Genomic DNA, 22,812 nt, shown 5'->3' with positions numbered 1-22,812 from the left:
TTTTTATATTTATGGAATTTTATATCTTGACACAATATGAAACAACAATATCTACATGTACAATCATTATGATACACTCTCAAATTCCGAACATGTGATGTGTTGAAACTAATCAGTCACTGTTATCATATTTGCAATGTTCACAGCAGCAAATATAGTTATATCATCAAACATTTTAAACATCAGATATTGCCATCATTAAACTCAATTAACTCAAAAAAATCATTTACATTAGTAGGCAAATAATTGTTTCTTATACTGGTGTAGTTGAAGTATTAAATTTCAATCTATTTTGAGAACGTTGAGGAATTTAGATTAGATATAAATGACTTATTTAAGGATTGAAAGAAGCAAGTTATTCAGAGATATAGACAGTTAGCTATAGTGTGCTGGGTAGTTAGACTCCATATTAGACCTTATTCCTTGTCAGATACATCTTTACTGACAGTTCAACACTGGAACATTTATTTGGATATAGAACTTTAAACAACAAAACAAATTGTCTCTACTTCCCCTATTTCTTTGTCTGCATGATACTGCGGGTGGGTCAGCCCTATCATTTGAACAATTTTGAATCCCCACCTTATAAGGATGCTACCATTGCATTATGGGTGCTATCCCATGCTTAGTTTCAGAGAAGGAGTCGTTTATATGGAAAAGCCAAATTGACCCCTTTTGACCCCACCCCTCAGGCCCCCAGGGGGTCAGCCCCAACATTAGTACAAATGTAACCTATAAGGATGCTACCAGTCAAATTTTGTTGAAATCCGACCAGCGGTTATGGAGAAGAAGTCGATTGTTGACGGACGGACGGACGCAGGACGCCACGGTATGGCATAAGCTCACCTTGGTCCTTCGGAACTGGTGAGCTAATAAACAAATAATTAATAAATATTTCCTATCAAATGTCACCAACCATCTTGATCTAGTTATTCCAAAATACTTTTTTAATGAATTTTTATAATGAATTGTCCCTTTAAATGGTAAAATTGAAAAAAAATTCTCGCATGCAATACTGTCAGTAACAAAAAACAATTCAGAACTTAATCCTTTGTAGAATATTCTAGGAAATTGTATCATCCAGGATCAAAGTTATTAGGATACACAACTAAAATTCTGTCTATATTTTTCATAAGGAATGTAGAACAATACATTTATACTATATTTTGCTTCGTCAGAATTAGCCTCACTAAAATGTCCCATTAAAATTCAATATTGTCTGTTTCTAAAAATTCAAAACCCTCCAGATTGTCAATTATTTTATCAACATCATAATCCTCAATATCATCTTCATCCTCACTGTAATCTTCTATATCCTTGAAGTCCATTTCCACTTTTAATGGTACATCGTTAATTATGTCTCTAAATTGTGCACAACACTTTCTGGCATGTAAAACTGTGAGCGCATGACGTTGTTCTAGTACCGCCAAACATCCATTTAGAGCCTCCCTTGTAGAATTTTCCTGGAACTGGTATCGCCTTGGATTGCATTTATTGGGATACACATCTAAATAATTAAAAAAACAAAACAAAAAAAACATCAGGATATTTTTTGACATTCATATAGTTCTGAACATATTTCATGGATTTTTTTAACAATTCTCAGTGAAATAAGTTTCTATTGTTAGTGAATAGCGCAAATGGCGACAGTGACATCAGCACGCAAATTGACTGTGCCCGGGACTGAACCAATAAAAATGCGAGAAATGCGAGACTGAACCAATAAAAATTCGAGAAAAAGTCATGTTATGTACTAAATATACATATATATATATTTTTTTTTTCTCTTAGCATTCATATACAACTAGCTTAGGCAGCTTAAAGATGTATGTATATATATATATATATATACACCGTATACATAAAAATGTCTAACCAATTAAAAAATCATACAAGATCATGGTGTCTGTACAATTGCACATAGTGTTGAAACTAGTCGCAATCATACACAAAGTGATCCTGTATTCTTGAGTTGTTGGTTTTTTTTAATTTTTATATATTCACATATACCTTTTATTTCACAATTATCTGTCTTTAATTTATCAGTGACAGAGGTCATGGCATTCTCAAGGGATGATTTTAGCTCGAGTGTCATTGACAAAGTATTCCTCATTTCTGTTACAATTAAGTTAAGCTCTTCCTCATTCCTTGCGAGGTCCATCTTTTTGTCAACCAAAAGCCTTTTAACACGTGTTGGGATACAGTCAGGCCCTACAGGAAAACAAATTACATGTATACGATTGTAAACACAGTATACCATAAATGAAAAATATTCTTAAGATGAATAATAATAAAGCACTAGTATTCAAACAAAGATAGATTTCACAATTTGGTTGACTATACCTACCTACGAATAATCAATTGAGTCTATCATGTAATTATCAACAATGACACGGATATTGTTTAATTGATACACCTGTAGAAACATTGGTTGAGCACCAAATCTAGATTATCATTGTAACTGTGTTGTGTGGTAGAATTTAGTTACCCTTGAATGGACTATTCCCACAACTTTAAATCCCAACGAAATTGTCAAATGTTACAATCAACGAAAATTTTAATAACCAAGAGGTCCATGGGCCCTTTTAATAGTCATCTGACTTGGCAGAGCACAACATGTTCCAAGTATACAGTAATATGTCTCAAAATCTCTTGATCATATTGACAAGAAGTTTTAAGGTATTTGTCTGTTTGACCCGTGTGGTCTTGAATGAAGGGCAAGGTCATTAATTTAAACAATTTTGGTAGCTAGCCATCTCAGCATGCTACAGACTCAATATGAGGTATCTAGTTCTCTTCTTTATCAACAAGAATTTGTTTAAGGACTTAAGCCTATTTGACTCCTATAACCTTTAATGAAGGTCAATTTCATTCATTTGGACAAACTTGGTAGCCCTTTTTCCCAGCATGCTACAGGCCAAAAAAGCAGTTGTTAAGTTCACACATGGCGGACAATGATAGACAGAACACTATGACTATATGTCATCCTTTGGGTCACATGACCTAAAAAATGAGGTCACATTGCAAGTTTCTTTATGAAAAAGAAGATCATGCAATATAAGAAAAAAGTACACGATTTCTGTACATGCATCAAACAAACCTGAAACACGAATCCATGGCCAATTTCCAGAGATAGCATCTTCCTCTTCCAAAAGTGGAGATATTGGGTCGGTTGTTTGGCAAACCAAATTGTAATCTGCTACCAGATTTTTGATCACTTTCTTTTCATCTGCTAGCTTCCTACGGAGTCGATGCCTGATTTTACTTGTATCTGAAAACGTAAATAATTTTAACAAAAATAATATAAAATTGAATTTCAAATAAAGCAACGTTTTGGATAATTAGAGGCCTATGGACACCTTTATAGTCGCCTGACCATTAAGACTTTTCATACATAAAGCAACATTTTCATTTTCAAACTCTTTCAAGAATATTTCAGGTGTTATATAGGAAGAATACAAAGCTTCATTGAGCTTCGAGATAGTCTACTCAAGTACAAATTTTCATTACAAAAAGTAATAATCTGTATGTTACTGTCCAACTATTTCCTTGTTGAAACTCTACAAATCTGTCCTCTTGAAACAAATTTAACATGAACTGCTTGCTTTGCATTTCATTCAATTTGTTTCAAGAGGAACTCAATTCATCACCCCATGAAATCGACAAAAGCAAAAGTATCATATCCACATGGTTTAATAATGATATTACAAAGGGCAACATCTAGGGTTACCGTCAAATAATTCCAAATGTCAATCTCATGTCAGAATTTTCTAATGTTAGGTTTCCTGCAAGGTTTCTTTAAATTCAGTGAATATATCTACATTCACAAGGTCAAATTGATTATCATTGCATAACTTAAAAAGTAACTGACCGATAATTCTGATTTTTAAAAGCATCCAATATCTCTTTACTCTGAATGAAAAAAAATGTCATTCAGCTCAGTAATATTTGCTGAAGTTATCATGTTCACAAGGTCCTCAAATGAATATTATTGTAAAGGGGAATCACAAATATCCCGAATAATTCTGGCTATATAAGATCCAGCAGGCTCACTGGTTTACTTACCAGCTACTTTTGTTATTTCCATCTCTCTTTGTTTTATGGAGGTAAATGCCATCTCAATCATGTTTTGATATATAATTTTGCCTTTTTTGTTGCCAAGGAATTCCTTCCTGCTTCAAATATTTCCTCTTCTGTCTTCCCAGAACAACACAACCTTAAACATATTAATGTTCAAACTTTAAACATAATGTCAAAATCAACATTTTAATTCTTCTGGATCAGAATTATTTCAGTCAGTATTGTTTAAGCCCAAATTACATGTGATACACCACAAAAGTTTGATTTGATTGCTTGGATTGGCACTTCCTTAAAATCTATTCACTTTATATTAACAAAATAACTTTGCTATGTTATAAGCACCAAAACACATTTTCATATAAATAGTTTACCCTAATAGCCACTGTATTAAAACTATAAAAATTATGATTGCGAAATAATTTCTTTTCCAGTAATTGTTTTTTTTAATGCATACCGTTTATGCAGATAGTTCAATTCCTCCTCCTTATTTTGTTTCTTGAAATCAGATGCAGCTTTGTGAAGATTTCTATTCCCTGCTAACAACACAGTAACTGCATCTGATTTGTCAACAAACAGACCAAGGTTTTCACTGTCTCGTTTGAAGATGGAAAGCAGGAAGAATTTCTCCACTTCAGACAGCTGGCTATCTGAGGTTTTCTTTCGAGAATCTGCAAATTATCATATCAAAACAGAAATTAGTTTCAGCAATACAATGAATATCAGACCACTATCAGTAGATATATTTTTATTAACATAAACAGGCAGTCTTACAATAAGGCTAACGGTTTCTAAAATATATAAAGATTTTATTATTTGGTAAAAATATAATTAAATGTCATTTTCATTTCGGTCACAGAACTATGTCTAGTGATGACCTTTAAACTATTAATGACAGCAGGCATTGGTTTTGGAATTTTATTTTATTGCCAAATACTAAAATATAAACCAATTTATGGTAGTCAGTTAATTTTACCTTTCGCCATTTCCTTTAAACTATTTTCCCATGACTCAAGATCTGCATCAGTCAGCAATATGTTACCATATTTCTTAAGTTCATTAAGCTCAATCTTGAGTTGTTCAATGTTCTTCCTGATCTGAAATTTAAAACAATTCATCAGAAAAACTATTCGACCATTAAAACTTATTAACTTAACATTAATATTTTGATAGAATAGCAAATCGACAAGAAGCAGTATTCATAAACAAGAGGCTCATGGGCCTTAACGATCACCTGAGTTTGGATACAGAATGAAACAAAGACATATAAAAACACTATATATTGGCTCATCAGGCACTTGAAGTTAGCCAGTAATTTCATAAATGTGCCTTTTTAATTTATGAAGATTATATTTAGTTCCATCAAATCTGAGAATTCAGAAGATTTTTTGAAATTTTAGCAATTTTGACCCCATTTGGCCCTACCCCTTTGCTCCTAGGGGTCGACCAGGACCAATTTGGATATGATATTAAAAAGCTATCTTAGGCTAATAATTCTAAGCAAGTCTGACTCATTTCCTATGAAAATTAAGTAAATAATGCTAATAAATGTGTTTTTCCTATATAAACTATAGTAAATTTAACCCCCACGGGGGAAATGCAAGACTCTCATATAATTCACAAATTTTGTAAAGGACCTTTATAAGATCTTTTTATCTATGAAGAGAATTTGATTCTACCACATCTGTGAGCGGAGAAGAAGATTTTTGAAATTTTAGTCAATTTTACCTCCTCCTATTGCCCCCTGGGGGGAGGGGGGGACCATTTAATTCACAATTTTTGTTGGCCTTATGCCATAGAAGGTTTGTGCAAACTTTCATTGAAATTGCTCCATCAGATTTTGAGAAGAGGTCAAAAATGTAAATTGTTTATCGTCGCACGCTGACCAACACCGGACAAAAGGCGATTAGAAAAGGTCACAGTTGACCTTTAAATGTAGTTTTAGTAATTTTGACTATTTAGTATAATCATGCTGAAAGTCAAACTCATCTGACATGGTCAATGTGCACACATGCATACAGTTTTATCAAACCCTATCAATTATAGGCCTTATATCACTGGAGAAATGACAAGCAATATCCATTTTTAATAACAGTACTATTGACCTTGGGTCGATCACGTCAATTATTCAAAACTTGCTGTACCTAGGTCAAGGCATGTGAAGTTTGATCTATTAATGAATATGGATGACAAAAAAAAAATCAATTTGCTTCTCCATCAAGTTTAGGGATGTCTATCTTGGTGCAGCTAATTATATCCTATGAAGATTCCTTATATAAGATTTTAAACTAATTACTTAAAAAGTTTTTTGAGATAGGGGCCAATACATAGGAGAATATTTGGAACATTTAACACACATATGAAAAAAATCATATGGAATAATTCGCTATGATGGAAAAGATTCATTCTCTGTGAATAAAAAATGAGGATAATAACCCTAAAGGACAGAATGGATCAACCAATTGTAGGAATTTCATAGACATGATATCATCATGTAAGAAATCACCTTTACATAGGAACTAGTCAACTGGATGGGAAGCTTTTCCTTCTTTTTCCTGTTCCAGTGAAGTACATGCATGGTCAACTCCTCTTCTCTTGCTGAAATAAACATGGATAATTTATTAAATAGTAGCTTATTTCGCTTTCACAAATGGTTATACCTGTACCGGTACCCTGTCTCCTCCAAAAGCAGACATAAATGTTTGTACATGCATGAAAATATAGAGGTAGTAAAAAAATTCACAGAACTTGACATGCAATACAAATTCGGAATTTACAAAATATAATGTACAAGTTACCACCATCAGTGTTGCTTCCAAAAATGTAAGATTTTCTTATATCACAAATCTTTTTTACAATTGTAAAAATGGCACAAGAGAACATAATTATTTCATTTACTAATAGAACGACATTGAAATAGGACAGGCATATGATGAACAAAACTGTACACAATATGTGAATGTGATTACTTAATCATAGACAGGGTGTCCCCAAAATCATGTCCCAACTTTGACAGATAATAACATTTTTGCAATAATAAACTTTTTTGAAAATTCAAAATGATTTGGAAAGCAGGAGTGTCCGAATTTAACTTAATTGGGTACAAATGTACAGATTACATCATCAGGAACTCTACTATTCAGCTAGAAGATTCCCTGCTTTAGTAAATGGAATGTTATGAAAATGTCACCCAGGTATGCAGCCCATCTCCAGGAAGTAGATTTACAGAATTGTGAGGTTGTGAGGAATTTCAGGGACAGAATTCAAAGGTCATCCAACACCTTGCACACTTTTAACTGTAAGTTATTAATTTTCTGAACAAATTGCAAAATTAGCGAAATGTGACTTTCTCAATATAAGTTTTAACAAAAAGATATTTTTCCAGGTTGTTATAAATTGTTGTACAGAGCAGATAATTACCTTTCTTTTGGTAGTTCAAATCTTCCGTCTATTAAAACATCTTTTATAAAGCGTCAAGCTCGGGACATGTTTTTTGGGACAACCTGTAGTTGCTATTCTTAAGAGTCTGTGGCACACGTTATGATGTTTGTGACTTTTGGTTATACAGATACCAGGTATGTATAACTATAAAACACATTTTTGGTGATGCTTGGTTAAAATGTTGCGTTACATGTGGTTTCGATCACATCAACTGATGGGTTTCTGACTGTTAATCACAACAGGTACATAAATGGATGCTATTATTAAATCAAGTCCAGGTTAATAAAATAATCTGATAATTAAAAAACTAAAGACCAACTGATGTATCTGCAGGCAGTTGTTCATAGGTCACTTTGTGCAGAAATGTGATGCTGGTGAATGTGCTCGTGGTCATAATCAAGGGGTCGATTGATAGTGTTAATTAGTGGTCATTTGGTACTATGATAATTGCATGGCAAAATACAGAATAGCGGGGTGGTTGTAATACTGAAACAACCATTACAAATTAAGACATTTAGAGAAAAAAAGTTGGGACTAAAAACAAGTGCCTATAACAGCGGGGTGGTCGCAATCTTGAGGTGGTCGAGTAGGTGAGGTTTCACTGTAAATTCTTCCCTACTAGTAAAAGAGTAAGACACATCATCCCTATTTGGACAGTCTCCCACTTTAATTTACATTAAGGTTAACCTACATACATAGTAATGTCAATGTTTGATTTGTAAAATAATAATTAGCATGTTTACCAGTTTTGCTCATGTTCTTCGTTGTCAGACCAGCAGTTGATATGTAGCTGTTGCATTGCTCCATTTCCTCTCCGGTGACAGTCCCAGAACCCTCTTGCCATCTCCCACCATATAAGATCTGAAATAAATTGTAGGATATACATGTCTGTGTCTGATAATTTACATGTACAGGTATTTCATTTATTTTATCCGAATTGGAATTGTTTGTTGGGTTTCAACTCCGATGAGTACCAACGGCAAGAGTCATTTTATATTTAAACCGCAAAAAAAAAAATTGCCTCTGGACCCAATGACCTCCATGTATCAAAGACTTAATTTGTTGGCTTTTGAGTTTTAAAAGAAAAGAAAATAGTATGGCGAGTAATTTTTTAATTACCTGACATGACCAATCATGTGCTTTCCCATGCATGATGCTTAGGAATGGTTTGCAGTATTTCAGTTTCTCAATCCCTTGAATGTCGATTTGTTTTTCTAGGACTTTCAACATCCAGGGATAATATTTACAAACAACATCTTGGCAGATGAACTGAAGGCTGTTAAAGTCCTCTAAGAGAGTCAATTGAAGAACCATTGGGTATGCATATATCTCGCCTTGAAACATGTTTAGACCCTTCAACATGATGGCGTGTTTACAGCAGCCTACAACCAGTCCTGTCTCATCCAGGTTCTTCATGGACTTGCTGCTGGACTTGGCAGCTTTCCAATGGCTTTCTCCACAAATACTCGATTTTTCCTATGAAAAGAAAAAAAGAACAATGGTAATCTATCTAATGGAAATATCGTAATCTAATTCAATGTTTTAATGTTTTTTAAAGAAAAAAAAATTCCGGGTGATCGGGTGGTGTAGTGGTTAAGCCATTTGCCTATTCCACCTGTCCAGCCGGGATTTGATCTCCGGCACAGACGTGAAAATATTATGGGTTATGGGTCACCTGCATGATCATGTGGGTTTTCTCTGGACACTCTGGTTTCCTCCTGCTCTAAAACTCTTACATCTGGGCCATTGGTAGTGATTTGCATAAGTTGTAAAACTTCTTTCCTAATTGATGTAAAATAAACAAGCTTGCACCTGCCGCCAATTACATTTTCTAATCTATGAAAAGTTATTATCATGACCAGATTTATAAAATGGCTTTTTTGTATGGGAAGTCATATGATAAAATTATACAGGTATACATAGCTCAATTCCCCCACTTTTGACAAACTATAAGTAGCTCAGATAAATGAACACAGGTAAGCACAGGTAAAAATTAATATGGAACTGACTATACTGGTAATTGGTTTTCCATTGTTCTCCTATACCAACACTTTTCTTTGTTCTCTAAAAAGTAGGCAAATGGAGAACACACCTCTGGTAGTAAGAGTTTGACTAGAAAAGCAAGTAAGAGGTATTCATGAAATATTTTACTTTGGTTGGAAACTCATTTGTGAAGAGTTTAGAGTTTGAATCATAGAGGTTTGATTGTAAATGCGATTGCTCTTGGGACCTATTGCAGGATAAATTTCACATAATAGCCAATATACACATGGGAAAACTTATGAAATGAATCAATCTTTATATACAGTCAAGCTTGCAGTAAGCGATCACCCAAAGGACTGACAGAAATAAGCTGCTTAAAACAGGTGTCTGTTAAAACCAGGTTCACTTGAAAATCACAATAAGGAATGTTTAAATACATACATGTACATATAATGTATTGATACACTGTAAGTCTGTTTTGTTTTGAAATACTCATCAATTGGTGTTTGTTTACTACATTTTACATGAAGTTTATCATAAAGTGCAGATTCAGCTTGCATAATAACACTCAAAATTTCAGTGTGACCTTTAAAAATTTCTGACAATAAAAATAAAAATCTCAAATAATAGATATCACATGATAGCTTATACATGTATATACTGTAGTCATGTGATCATGTGGATGTCAACTTCCGAACCAAATGACTGCTGAATATGGTTGTCGATAACAAATCTAAGCAAATTATAGTGACCATTGGCCATATTAGAGATTTTACGGCTTATTTAAGGTTCATTATATATTATTTTGCTTTTGGTGGACCACAGCTTGGCAGCAAAAAGGAGGTGACTATTTACTTCAGGTGATTGCTCAAGCAAGTTTGACAGTAGTTTCAATTTTGGTACAGATGTTTAGTAAATATTCTAGTAGCCAAACCTGTCTATAAAGGTCGACAAAAGGACTACAGGAATGTAGACTACATGGCTAAAGGGTCTTTATACACAGGGCAAATGGTTTTAAATTTGGTCATTTCTGATCCTAAAAGTGAAACATGGAAATTTACATGTGGAAGAAATCGCTTGATAGCGAACATTTCCCTTGTACATAATCTTTTGTAAATACCAGTGAACTTTGTTGTTGAAAGTATGAAATTGAAACCTTCAACTTTAACAGGCCTTTCTACTTCATATTGAAATAAAACAAAGACAACTACCTGCACTCCTGAAAACTGTATCTTTTTCACCATATCATCCACTTTACCATCATCCATAATAAAGACATCTTTGAAGTAGTTTTCTTCCTTGGACCTTTATAATATCAAAAATTAAAACCAGTCATTGTCAAATCTGACACTTCTTACTAGTAAGCTTATTTTGTGTTGAGTTCATTACTTTCAGGTTATTCACCAACAGGTGTGCACTTAATAATTGTCATTTTATTTGCCTGCAGATCTGTATAATTCAAAATTACAAATATGTAAAAACCTGGCCCTTGCCATGAATGCCATTACGCTTGATGACAATCATTTCCTGTAAATTATTGCATAAAATGATGATCATTGTCTATAGGTTAATTGTATGAATGCTATCAGAATTCCAAAAATATTGTCTAAATCCTTATTTACTTACACAGCTCTATTTTTGAAGCGATAGAGTTTTCTGTTTCCATCCAAATGACAAGCATGAATATCATCAGAACAAGCTGGACAAGCCATTTCATTAGTCTTTGAAATTTTCTCCACTTCAAATTTGCATCTTCGCCACTCTCGAAAAGACTCGTTGAAAATCTTTTGCGATATAATACTATTCTGTCAGATGAGAAATGAAATTTATATCATTAGGTCATACAACATTATTTGGTGGTCAGAAAACAGATTTTGTGTTTTGCCAAAGTCAATCGATTTTCAGGTTTCAAACTTTATTTGAGAATCCACATTTTCAAATACATTTTTTCATTAAAAATGTTGACATCAATTCAATGCCTAAAAAGAAGTGAATTTATACACATTTTGTCATTTAAATTATTTTTTTTTTACTTTGAATTACATGCACATACACTGAAAACATTCTTTGATATCAAATCTGATAATTACTCCAACAGCTAGGAATAAACTTGAGTTAACCCATTCCCTCTCCATTCCCCCAGCAATGGTCTTCTTCAGGAAGAAATTCCCTGTATGGACAGTCATGTGACTATAGAATATGTCTTGTACTGTAGCGCAAGACTGCATCATGAACTCATTTTTTTTTAGTTTTAGCAATAGATGATTAAAACATTTTGATTTTTTATATCAGGTTTAAATTGTTACCTCTACAAGGAGATTTTGAGAACACTGCTTTTGGGAATTACAAATCACAAACTTACAAATGTCACTAGAAAATCTTACCCTTCCACGGGTGGATGACATAAATTGTAGCGATGTCACAAATGCCTTTACAGACAATCCTGCTTTTTCCAGCTTAAGGAAATCAAACAAGCAAAGAACTTCGTCACTAAATATGTACATTCCTGAAAAAAATAAACACAAAAAAACCCTGTACAAATGTGACAATAAAGTATAAGAAAAAAGTGGAGGTAAAAATATAGAAATAAAACAACTCAACGATCAAATTCCATTAGCACTATCGCCATGTCTTGATGACTCTTCAGGAATGTTTTAACATTAAAGATGATTTGACTTGTTTCAGAGATCTTACAGATTACCAGGTATGCATTCACATAACTATTTCATCCACATTCTCCAATATTTAACTTAATTGTGTGGAAAACATTGTGATAATATAAATTCTTTTGCTTCTGTATTTCTTAAAGTAATACAAAATTGAAAAAAAATAGTGACAGTCCATCCTGGAATTTAACAATTAGATAAATACCGTGGTTTAAAATGAAATTGTACCAGCATTATGATTAAAGCCCATAAAGGTGCAATAAAATGCTTTGTGTGGTGTACTGTGTTAGTTGATAATCAGTTCAAATGATAATGTACCAGTATTATTAGTTTAATGCTCTTATCATTTATTAAGCATAAAATAAAATGTAACAAACAAGTGTTATATGTAATATCTAACACATACAGGAGGTAAAATGATACAGTGGCTGAAAAGGAAGATAACATAAAATATGCAAAATTTTGTAAATTATATAGGTCCATTACAGGTCCAATAGTGATAAAACAACCCATTTTTTAAACATTGCAGGTTATTATATTTAGAATTATTGATCTTGAGTATATATTGTAACAGACACTTCTAAATTACAAAATCGTCATTTAGTTTGAATTCCTTTTCCCATTATCCCATTCCAGATATAATATGAAGCCCTCTTAAATTAATATTTAAGTTATAGGTAGTAAGCATTGTGGTAGTAATGAAGCAATAGCATGCTAATATCTAGTACCGTTAACTGGGATAGAAAGACTGTATAATAATAACAAATACAAACCGTCATGCATTCTTGCACTCCCAGGCCAAAATCCACCAGTAATAATGTCCTCAGTCTGGGGTGTTAAGTCTCTGTTGCAGTGGGGGCAATTCACAAAAGGCAGCAAAATATCATACCTCCCTAAAACATTAATATATCTGAATTAACATTTATCTTTAAGTATTAACTCTTCAAAGTTGACTTAAAACGTGATGTTCCAATTGCTCACAAGATAGGCATAATTTCAAGGATCATTGTACGGGAGTCATTAACAAAAGTTTCACATTGAAAAAGTTTCTGTTTGTTCTATATAATGCCATATAATATTACGAAAACCTAACTGTACCAGCAGACAGAAGAAGATGCACATTTTCAAAATAGTTACATGTATGTGTTCTTGAATTAATAAAATGTGACTTCTGAAATATGCAGATTTTTATGAATGTATGTGTGCATATACCATTAAGAAAAGTTAATAAAAGCCAGTCTGGTGTAAAAATAACAATATTCTGCAACTTATCACACCTAATTCAGTTACTGCAATGACTTTAAAACGCCTGGTGATAGTAAACTGTTCAATACTGTCTGCTGTTCCACAGGGGCACACTTTAGGAAACACTGGTAAATAGCGCTCTGGAATGAAAGTGGAAGAACTTCAAATTGCTTAATCTGTACATATTTCACCACAAATTAAATTTTTTGGCTTTAATTCATTAAAGAGTATAGTTAAGTCACCCTACATTTAAAATAATTGCAAAAGAAAACCTTTTCAAGGTTAAAAAATATCATTATCAATACCTTCTGAACAATTTGATACAAATTAAATGTTAATTTTCATATAGCGGCTCATCTTATGTTCCCGCCATTGTCCAAATGTCAGTGCGCCAGACAACAAAACTACGAAACTTCATTGTTAACATACATCATATAGGGAATATTATACATATTTGATTGGTGTTGCAACCTCAGCTTAAGTCATCTGTATCAATTTCATTATGCTTTGATTATTTTTAAGATATTTTTGGTTTTTGTTTTGGAATTCTAGTGGGACTTTAAATGATATATTTGTTGACAATAGATATGCAAATTGATTTTCTGTTTTGACCTTAAAAAAATCACAATACCCCTTAATCTGATAAAGGTCAATTTTTATATGTTATTTAAGACATATATAAATAATAACAAAAAAACAAAACAAAACTAAAATAGTTTCTGTTGCAATTACTTTGAGGTTTTGCCATTTTTCGCATAGAGTGACTAGACAACATGCCCTTACATAAATATAAATATATAGAATAAATTAATATAGAATATCCTTGTGATGGAATTAAAATATCAAAAAACAAAAATTGAAACAGGTCTGCGATCTCAAGCGCTTTCAATGCTTCGCAGGAGATCTGTTTTAATTTTTGTTTTTTAATATTTATATACAAAAAAAAAAATGTATATATATATATATATATATATATATGTTAAAGCCAAAAATCAGAGAACCAAGAACCTTTCTTATAGGTGGGAGCACTCAATTCACTGAAGGCAAAAATATGAGACAGGGAGACATTAGGAAGAAGAAAGACAGGACAGATTATTAAACCTAATTAATAAAGTTACCTTTTAAAGATCATGCAGTAGGGGCAGCAATTCTAATACCAGCAGGGCAGAATACAAAGTAAATATACTTTATTTCCCCCCTTATTCTTATACAAACACCGAAAGACAACTTTCCAAGTATCCCTCCATTCTATAAACTCCAATATTAAAGAAGCAAGCTCTGTTCGTTCAAAATGAATAATAGAGAATAAACAACCCAACAAGAAATTTTGGCAGATAACTCCACCTTTTATGAAGGTGGCAGAAAAAATATTTTTTTACTTTACCCAAATTATTTATTGAAAAGAATTTTGAGTGAAAGTACTTGTATGGCTTAATATTGCAGTAATCTCATGTGGATTGTGCATGGGTCATTGAAGTGATTCTTTTAATGTCCCAGTTCCTCACATATGCTGGATCTTCCTATTAAAGCCAGCTACTACTTAATATTTCCATCAAATTATATTTTTCTTTCATTTTGGGTGTTTGACATTTCTCAAAAAATACATTTGTTTATAATAATAAAATTTACCAATGGAATGTTTTTTATCTTAATTGGTAAATAACGAAACTCAAGAAATGAAGTACACATATTTGCCCAGAGAACACTATTTATTTCAAATCTTACCAACTTCCACTATCCGTGGTGGTCCATTATCATTGGAGATCCCTTGCAATGGTTGTCCATATGCCCAATGCTGGCCAACAATAAATTCCCTGTCATGCAATCCATTGTAGATATGCTGTTCATTGTCACACCTTTGACACAGAATTTCTCTACATTGGGTGCATCTGCAATTGCATACAGGCTTAATAAAATGGAAGGAAGCAATTAATTAGTGTTCTGGTCTCTTGAACAAAATACAATGTTCTCAATTCGCTTAAACTTTAAAGACAATTTATATGACTTCCGGTACTGTGTTGATGTTCCTATTAAAATTACCCCCAGACATTATCAATAAAATTTGAAAGCATTGGGTGCTTAGAGGCTTTCTTTACAGCTTTTTTGGATCCCACATCCTTCTCATGACCATTTTCGTAATTTATGTATTTGCCATATTTAATGTTGCTCATCACTATGAAACGTGTAAATATTGATCAATTTGATCATTGCACTGGTGACATCACAACAAAATCATCTTTAATCAAATGTCCAAATAAGTCATAAATTGAGGTATGAAATCCATATTTAAGTGTGTGCTTGTAAACCTGTCATTATGAGGTTTATTTTCAGAATACAGACATAAGGATAGTCTCAAATTATAAAGGGGATTTAAAGAAAAAAATCATAGAGAGAAAGGATGGGAAAAAAGCACCAATTTTGCAAAAAAAAAAAAAAAAAAAAAAAACCAAACTTATAACCACCTACTACCAAAGTTGAGTCATTATTGTATATCACTGGATATGTAGCCATTTTAGCCTCACATGAAAATAAAATAAAACTAGGTAAATCTTACTCGGACAAATTTGGATCACGTGACTATATATGTACAATAAAATAAAATATTTATCTTGTTTCTTACCTGATAGCAGCAGGCTGGTCACATTTGCAGCATTCCAAAGACACATTATTAAATGGAGAAAACTTTTTTAATCTTGCCTCAAAAAATGTGTTGCGGCATTTCTCCCAATTGTCAATCTCCTTTTCCTTCCTTCTTTCCCATAATGTAGGGCCAGGGGAGTAATCAACAGAGGTCTCCAAATTGTATAAAGCCTCGTTAATTTGATCTCTAAGTTTTTGAACTGAAGCATATAAAAAAAACAACAACACATGTATGATATATGAAATCTCACGAAAGGGCTAATTGGTAAGTTAAACCTTGTGTTCAATCTTATGACCCATGTCATATATATATACATATATAGAGAGAGAGAGAGAATACGTACACAAGTTGAGGTTATTGAATATAGAATTTATTACACACATGTAAGTTAACTTATGTTTCCATTTCCATTAACCTTGAGTTGTATGTCTGACAGGTTTTTTGCCAGCTGTTTTTGGGAAAAGAGCCTAAGCAAAAATTGTACTAATATTATCTGCATTAATTTGTTTAAATTTTCTTCACAATTTTATTGAAATAATATCAAAATGGGTATATTGAATAAAATTAAATAAGATTATTTGAAGTTTTAATTTAGTTTTACTGCAACTGGGAAGATACTGACTGAATTTGGGAAAATACAGTACTATTTTTCAATCCGGAATAGGTCCTTCTACCGGACCCTATAAAGGCATTGCAAAAACCTTGACTGTCTGACCTGTTTCTACCACAATAAATAAACTACAAGAATGACAGAATAAGATTAACAATATTTGCTAACGTATGCAAATAAGGTGTAATGATATCATCATAAGCAAATAGGCACTTACTAATATTAAACAAGAGATCCGAGAGGAGTCTTGGCGCCCACCAAAGGCTGATCTGTCTGACAATTGACAGAGGGATATTTTTTCTGCTTTTCAAACTTCAACTATTGAAATCTAAGAAGGCCGCCTGGTGGCCATCTTGTAGACCAAAATGCAATATGCATGCACAACTAGGGCCCAAAGGGACCTTACATATGGAATTTGAGAGAAACCTATATTTGAATTTTGAGAACGATCCCAGCACTTTTTGAGAAAAAGAAAAGTGCTAACAAGAAGATGACCATAGATGAAAGGCAATTTGAATACAAATCTTAGTTGCATAAAGAATATAACTACAGTATTTATAGCAAAGCAGTTGAATTATAAACAATCATTCCATGCATTCCTACTTACTGAACATCTTTTTGGATTCTAGATTTCTATAAGTACATGTACTTGAACAATTTTCATTGTTCCATTTTCAGCAACTCTAAATACAAAATTCACACCTGATGTTATGTTGTCCTCAGCAGGATCATGGATAGCTTGGTTATTTGGATGGTCTTGATCTGTTGCTGTTAAAATAAATAAAAACATAACATCTTAAAAAAATATAATATGAACCCATGGCCATTCATATATTTTCTCCGTGATTAACTGATATCAAGTACATTAAAATGATTTCAAGAAGTTATGGTGTCTCGATTACAAGTATTACCCATAATTGTAAGTCTCGCCTGTACCAATTGTCAAATTAAATATTTCTACAGAATTATCAATATACATCAATATGTTTATACTTACTTATTCTAAAAAGAAACCAACCTTTTTTCCTTTTCTTTGGAGGATGGCAAATCAAATTTCCCTTTATATCCCTGATTGGATATTCTACCCATTCCTTCCTTTGTCGCTTCCTTGGTTTTGGCTGGGTCAGTTTGTTGAGTAGACTTTGTGCTTCTTGTTTAGCTTTTTCCAGTTTCTTCCTATCGTTGTCAAGTGATGAATTCATTGCTAAACTGTAATTAACACCAGTTCATTAGCTAACAAATAATATAACTCTTTATAATACATGTATTTACATTCAGCTGCCACTTCTACTATAATCTAACCAAGGAAAGGTAAAGTCTATGGAGATCAAACTGACATCCAAAACGTGATCATTATGACGTCACAAATGTTGACATGGTAACGTCTACTGATCACCGTCAAAATGGCTGTTCCATCTTGTGGATTTAGTCATCAATGATTTAAACAGTTTTCCTGGCCAAGCTTACTACGGGTAAACAATATTTAATACAGAGACCCCAAAGATGGATAAAATGTAAATATAAGAGTTAAACTATCTTCCTATACTTCCTGATATTGAAACCATAGTCCACTAAACCTACCTATATTATTAGGTTTTTTTTATTTCAAGTTTGTGGAGATTAACTTTTGCAGAATAGACTATAGTCTTATCTTCTGTTAGACTACTCCGTAAACCTCAACGCTTTCCCTGAAAGAAAGGAGTTCCAGGCCGGCTTTTTGAAACGGACTATAGCTGTTTATATGCTTGGTGTGTGTGTGTGTGTTTACGTACCTGTAGCCTATGTAGTTTGTAGTAAGTGTTAATCCCTTAATTAAGTTCCTCAAAGAAACAAAAGAGAGGAGCTTATTCAACCTACAATTCTGAGCAAAGGTCACAAAATGGACATGTGAAAATGGCAACGCCAGAGCACTTAGACATTTTTCAAAAGTTCTCGGCAGAGAAATTAATGAAAGCAGTGTTTGGTCTATGAAAGACAGTACATCCTTACACTGAAAGAATCTCCAATGGTGAATATTAACTCGTTGGAAAGGAATTAAATCTGATTCAGACTACTTACAAAATATTACCACCAAGGATCGTCCTTACCTTGTCCTTTTCAACAAATGAATAATTTACCTACTCATAGCCATCCATTTCATCACGCATGCGCATTCTATTGTGTCAACACAGTAGCTTCTTTTCCACAACTTTAAATTTCCCTCGTCGTCGTCGCCATTTTCTCGTAGTATGCAAATCACCTTTAATCTCGACGGATTGCTATATTTGGGTAGATATAATATTCATTTGTTGAATAGACAAAGGTTAGTGGTGCATCTCGGTGGTCAGTCTGAATCAGAGATGACCTGGCCCGATACCAAACGGTGTCGGCTTATTCCATGTTTTGCACTCTGGCCCTAAACCAGACATCTATCTGTCATAATGTCTAAGTCTGATGTATCTCGGGCTACAATTCGTCTAGACGCTTAAAATTTGAAATGAGTGAAAAATATAACAGCCTATTAGAAAACGACATTCTACGCCTGCATAGTAAACATCATATTAAGGTGCAACATACCAATTAAGGCATAAGTGTCATGTAGCACTATTTTAAGATAAAATATAGGTTATTATATACCAAATTCCTTAGTTTAATGCAAAGAATTATAAAAGACAATCCATAAATGTCCAAAATATCTCCACAAAGAATTAACCTTAATGTTCTGTTCAGCAAAACCAGTCACTCTTCCAATTTCAAACTGAGATCTAGATTAAATAATATGTCTTGGACATAGTAATTCCGGAGAATGGCTTTCATAAAGAACACGGTCAACTAAGGTACCATTATTTTTTCCCACAATCCAACATCCTTATAAATTCTCTCAATATGAATCTGATAAGGATTCTCCGTTCTAACAATGAGGTCAATCCATAGGTGATTAGTGATGTTTACAACACCCTGGCAGTGGTAATGAGAGCAACCAACTAAATAATTTTACATAGACCACAGTGTTAAACTTTGTTAAAGTTTTGTACTGTATTATTAAAACAAAGGAATATTAGTTAGCTATTGTGTTCTATAATTAAAGTCTAGGTTCTCATATAACACTAAATAGAAAAAAAAAGTTTGGGTCCTTCTGCTCAAACTCCAACCAGGGTAGCTTTATTGAAATCAGGCGCATTTTGCACTAAAAAATCCTGAAATTCTAATGCTTTTACCTATTCATTATCAAAGTTGATATTTTGAACCTAAATCGCAATATGAATTTCCAAATTCATATCATGGTTATCTAGGAATAATTACCTGTCAGAAAACATTTTTACTTTTGAAATTCATAATTAGCCAGCCAATCAGCGGCCGGGTTAAAATTCTATCCTGGGCTCAATCTTGTATACACAGGGGCCATTTCGAAGGTCTTTTTTTATTTAGTTGGTTGATCCCTATAGCAGAAATTAAAATTCCAATACTCACCTATGATGTAAAGTGTATTCCGGCTGTATGTCAAATCTGTAATATGTACTTAATCGGTCAAGTGGTTTGTCCAGGACAGGGCTTCACCTTCGGACAGTCACCCGTGGAGAAATTCTGAAAACATGAAATATTGAACTTACACACTGTGTTGATTAATTGCAAATTATGTATTAAATATTGAAATAGTATTAATGTTGTTTAAGTTAATTATTGGTTACATCATTAAACTTTCTGAATATAATGAAAAAATAGGAAAAGTCCCCAGCCAAGGGGAGATAATCCATTACATAATCAGGTACCCCTATAATATAGAAAATGTCAAGATTTTGGAAGAAAACCAGATATACCAAACCTTTTACATATTCAAATTTACCAGGAACATGGTTCCAGAGCCTTTCTGTTTAAAATAAACAAATTAAACAAAGATCAAACCTGTAATGAGCACAAAAGATGCATGTCTTTGTCCGTGACTGGAATCTGTGCAACCAACATATATTTCCGGAAATCTTGAATGACCCTGAAACACCATTAATATGTTTCATTAACAGAAAAAATATTCACAAAATGGTATTTTTCATCATTATAACATAAAATGCATACTTTTAATAAACTTATTAGCCCTAATATTACAATTAATCAGTACAATTAGTTAAATTGGCTTACCTGAGATGAACACCCCCCCCCCCCTCCCACCAATTATACCTGGCAGATATAAATACCACACCCCAAACTAGACATTATGTAATACAATGTAATTGTCTCCCCTTAATGTTACCAATTTCAAATGTATAAGCTGTAACTTATGTTTTATACCTTTATGGCTTTCGGCACTCCAATATGGCAGAGACGACTGACACCCCCCCCCCCCTCAATTTCTTGATTTGACCGCTAATTCCTGGTTCACCTAAACCGGAACATGCATACAGTTCCGTGAACCAAATTCTGACAACTGAGGAGACCATGCACCGCGCACCCATGTGATCGTACCCATCTGATGTGAAACGCACATGTCACACGTTTATAGCCGTGCTAATTACCTGCATCTACGTTATATGTACCATTAACTTACTGGCCAATTCTAAATAAACTGCATGCATGGTCACAGTGACAAGTATTATTCTAAAACTTGGCGACTTACCTTTGTATCTATGGACTCACTCGGCTCCAGTGACTGACTCTTATACTTCCGGTTGCGTTCGCTATAGAGAGCAACCAACTAAATGATTTTACATAGACCACAGTGTTTAAACAAATGGAATATTAGTTAGCTATTGTGTTCTATAATTAAAGTCTAGGTTCTCATATAACACTAAATAGAAAAAAAAGTTTGGGTCCTTCTGCTCAAACTCCAACCAGGGTAGCTTTATTGAAATCAGGCGCATTTTGCACTAAAAAATCCTGAAATTCTAATGTTTTTACCTATTCATTATCAAAGTTGATATTTTGAACCTAAATCTCAATATGAATTTCCAAATTCATATCATGGTTATCTAGGAATAATTACCTGTCAGAAAACATTTTTACTTTTGAAATTCATAATTAGCCAGCCAATCAGCGGCCGGGTTAAAATTCTATCCTGGGCTCAATCTTGTATACACAGGGGCCATTTCGAAGGTCTTTTTTTTATCTAGTTGGTTGATCCCTATAGCAGAAATTAAAATTCCAATACTCACCAATGATGTAAAGTGTATTCCGGCTGTATGTCAAATCTGTAATATGAACTTAATCGGTCAAGTGGTTTGTCCAGGACAGGGCTTCACCTTCGGACAGTCACCCGTGGAGTAATTCTGAAAACATGAAATATTGAACTTACACACTGTGTTGATTAATTGCAAATTATGTATTAAAAATTGAAACAGTATTAATGTTGTTTAAGTTAATTATTGGTTACCTCAGGGGCCATTTCGAAGGTCTTTTTTTTTATTTAGTTGGTTGATCCCTATAACAAATTGTGAGTTTTTTTTCAAGTGTAGTTCACAGTCTACCAGTTCCAAACAAAAAACCTTAAGATTAGAGAGGTTTATTGTATAGCACATTGACTTACTATTAGCACATTGACTTACTATATAATGTAACTACTGCACAAATATCTCCTCATTGGAGGGGGATAAAGATTGATGATGATATAATATCATATATAGGAGTATTTATTGCTATCACAGGATTGACGCCATGATCTGGTCTGACCCATATAAAAGGTCATGACATTTCAGACTTTACCTAGGCCTATATTTATTATATTAGGCCTACATATATACCGACCTGTTTCACACGAAGAGGTCGGCTATCAAACGGTCATATTCCTATTTCGATCGACACGATCTTGCCGAAGTGAAAAACAGTGTTAAACAAAGGAATATTGCGTTGCAACGCATGCTCCATACTAAATAGTCAACTATTGACTGTTGACATGGTCCTCTTAAATAGTAACCCCATGTACTATCTAAGGAGAAGTTCTTTCGATACCTCTCGGATCACATCTTATTCATACCGATTCATATCGAGTCCTTTCCGAATATATAGTTCCGAACGTGTAGTCGACCGCCATTTTTGTGACCCATCACTTTTCACTTCGGCAAGATCGTGTCGATCGAAATAGGAATATGACCGTTTGATAGCCGACCTCTTCGTGTGAAACAGGTCGGTATATATGTAGGCCTAATATAATAAATATAGGCCTAGGTAAAGTCTGAAATGTC

At 33.4% G+C, this 22,812-nt stretch overlaps 1 protein-coding gene across 3 annotated transcripts; it reads right to left on the bottom strand.

Annotated features, from left to right (window-relative positions):
- LOC138328322 (uncharacterized) lies at positions 1 to 22,021 on the bottom strand. Of its 3 annotated transcripts, XM_069275075.1 has the most exons (22): positions 21,618 to 21,750; positions 21,252 to 21,312; positions 20,546 to 20,630; positions 20,114 to 20,227; positions 17,682 to 17,872; positions 17,366 to 17,431; positions 16,033 to 16,252; positions 15,138 to 15,301; positions 13,445 to 13,552; positions 12,941 to 13,060; positions 11,886 to 12,007; positions 11,128 to 11,306; positions 10,713 to 10,806; positions 8,638 to 8,994; positions 8,262 to 8,379; positions 6,584 to 6,675; positions 5,054 to 5,174; positions 4,535 to 4,748; positions 4,066 to 4,216; positions 3,101 to 3,271; positions 2,011 to 2,211; positions 1 to 1,507 (listed from the first exon to the last, which is right to left on the bottom strand). In XM_069275075.1, exons 5-19 carry the CDS (start codon positions 17,863 to 17,865, stop codon positions 4,123 to 4,125), a joined length of 2,253 nt encoding a protein of 750 aa, XP_069131176.1. In that variant the 5' UTR covers positions 17,866 to 17,872; positions 20,114 to 20,227; positions 20,546 to 20,630; positions 21,252 to 21,312; positions 21,618 to 21,750; the 3' UTR covers positions 1 to 1,507; positions 2,011 to 2,211; positions 3,101 to 3,271; positions 4,066 to 4,122. The 3 variants fall into 3 exon arrangements, with proteins under 3 accessions (XP_069131176.1, XP_069131175.1, XP_069131177.1); XM_069275074.1 differs by lacking the exons at positions 21,252 to 21,312; positions 21,618 to 21,750 and adding an exon at positions 21,787 to 22,014; XM_069275076.1 differs by lacking the exons at positions 20,114 to 20,227; positions 20,546 to 20,630; positions 21,252 to 21,312; positions 21,618 to 21,750 and adding an exon at positions 21,787 to 22,021.
- Positions 22,022 to 22,812: the final 791 nt, after the last annotated feature.

This window comes from Argopecten irradians, chromosome 7, assembly GCF_041381155.1.
Source record: "Argopecten irradians isolate NY chromosome 7, Ai_NY, whole genome shotgun sequence".
NCBI classification, from domain to species: Eukaryota; Metazoa; Mollusca; class Bivalvia; order Pectinida; family Pectinidae; genus Argopecten; species Argopecten irradians.
Note: the sequence above shows the minus strand (reverse complement) of the source record. Positions and strands in the feature narration are given on the sequence as shown.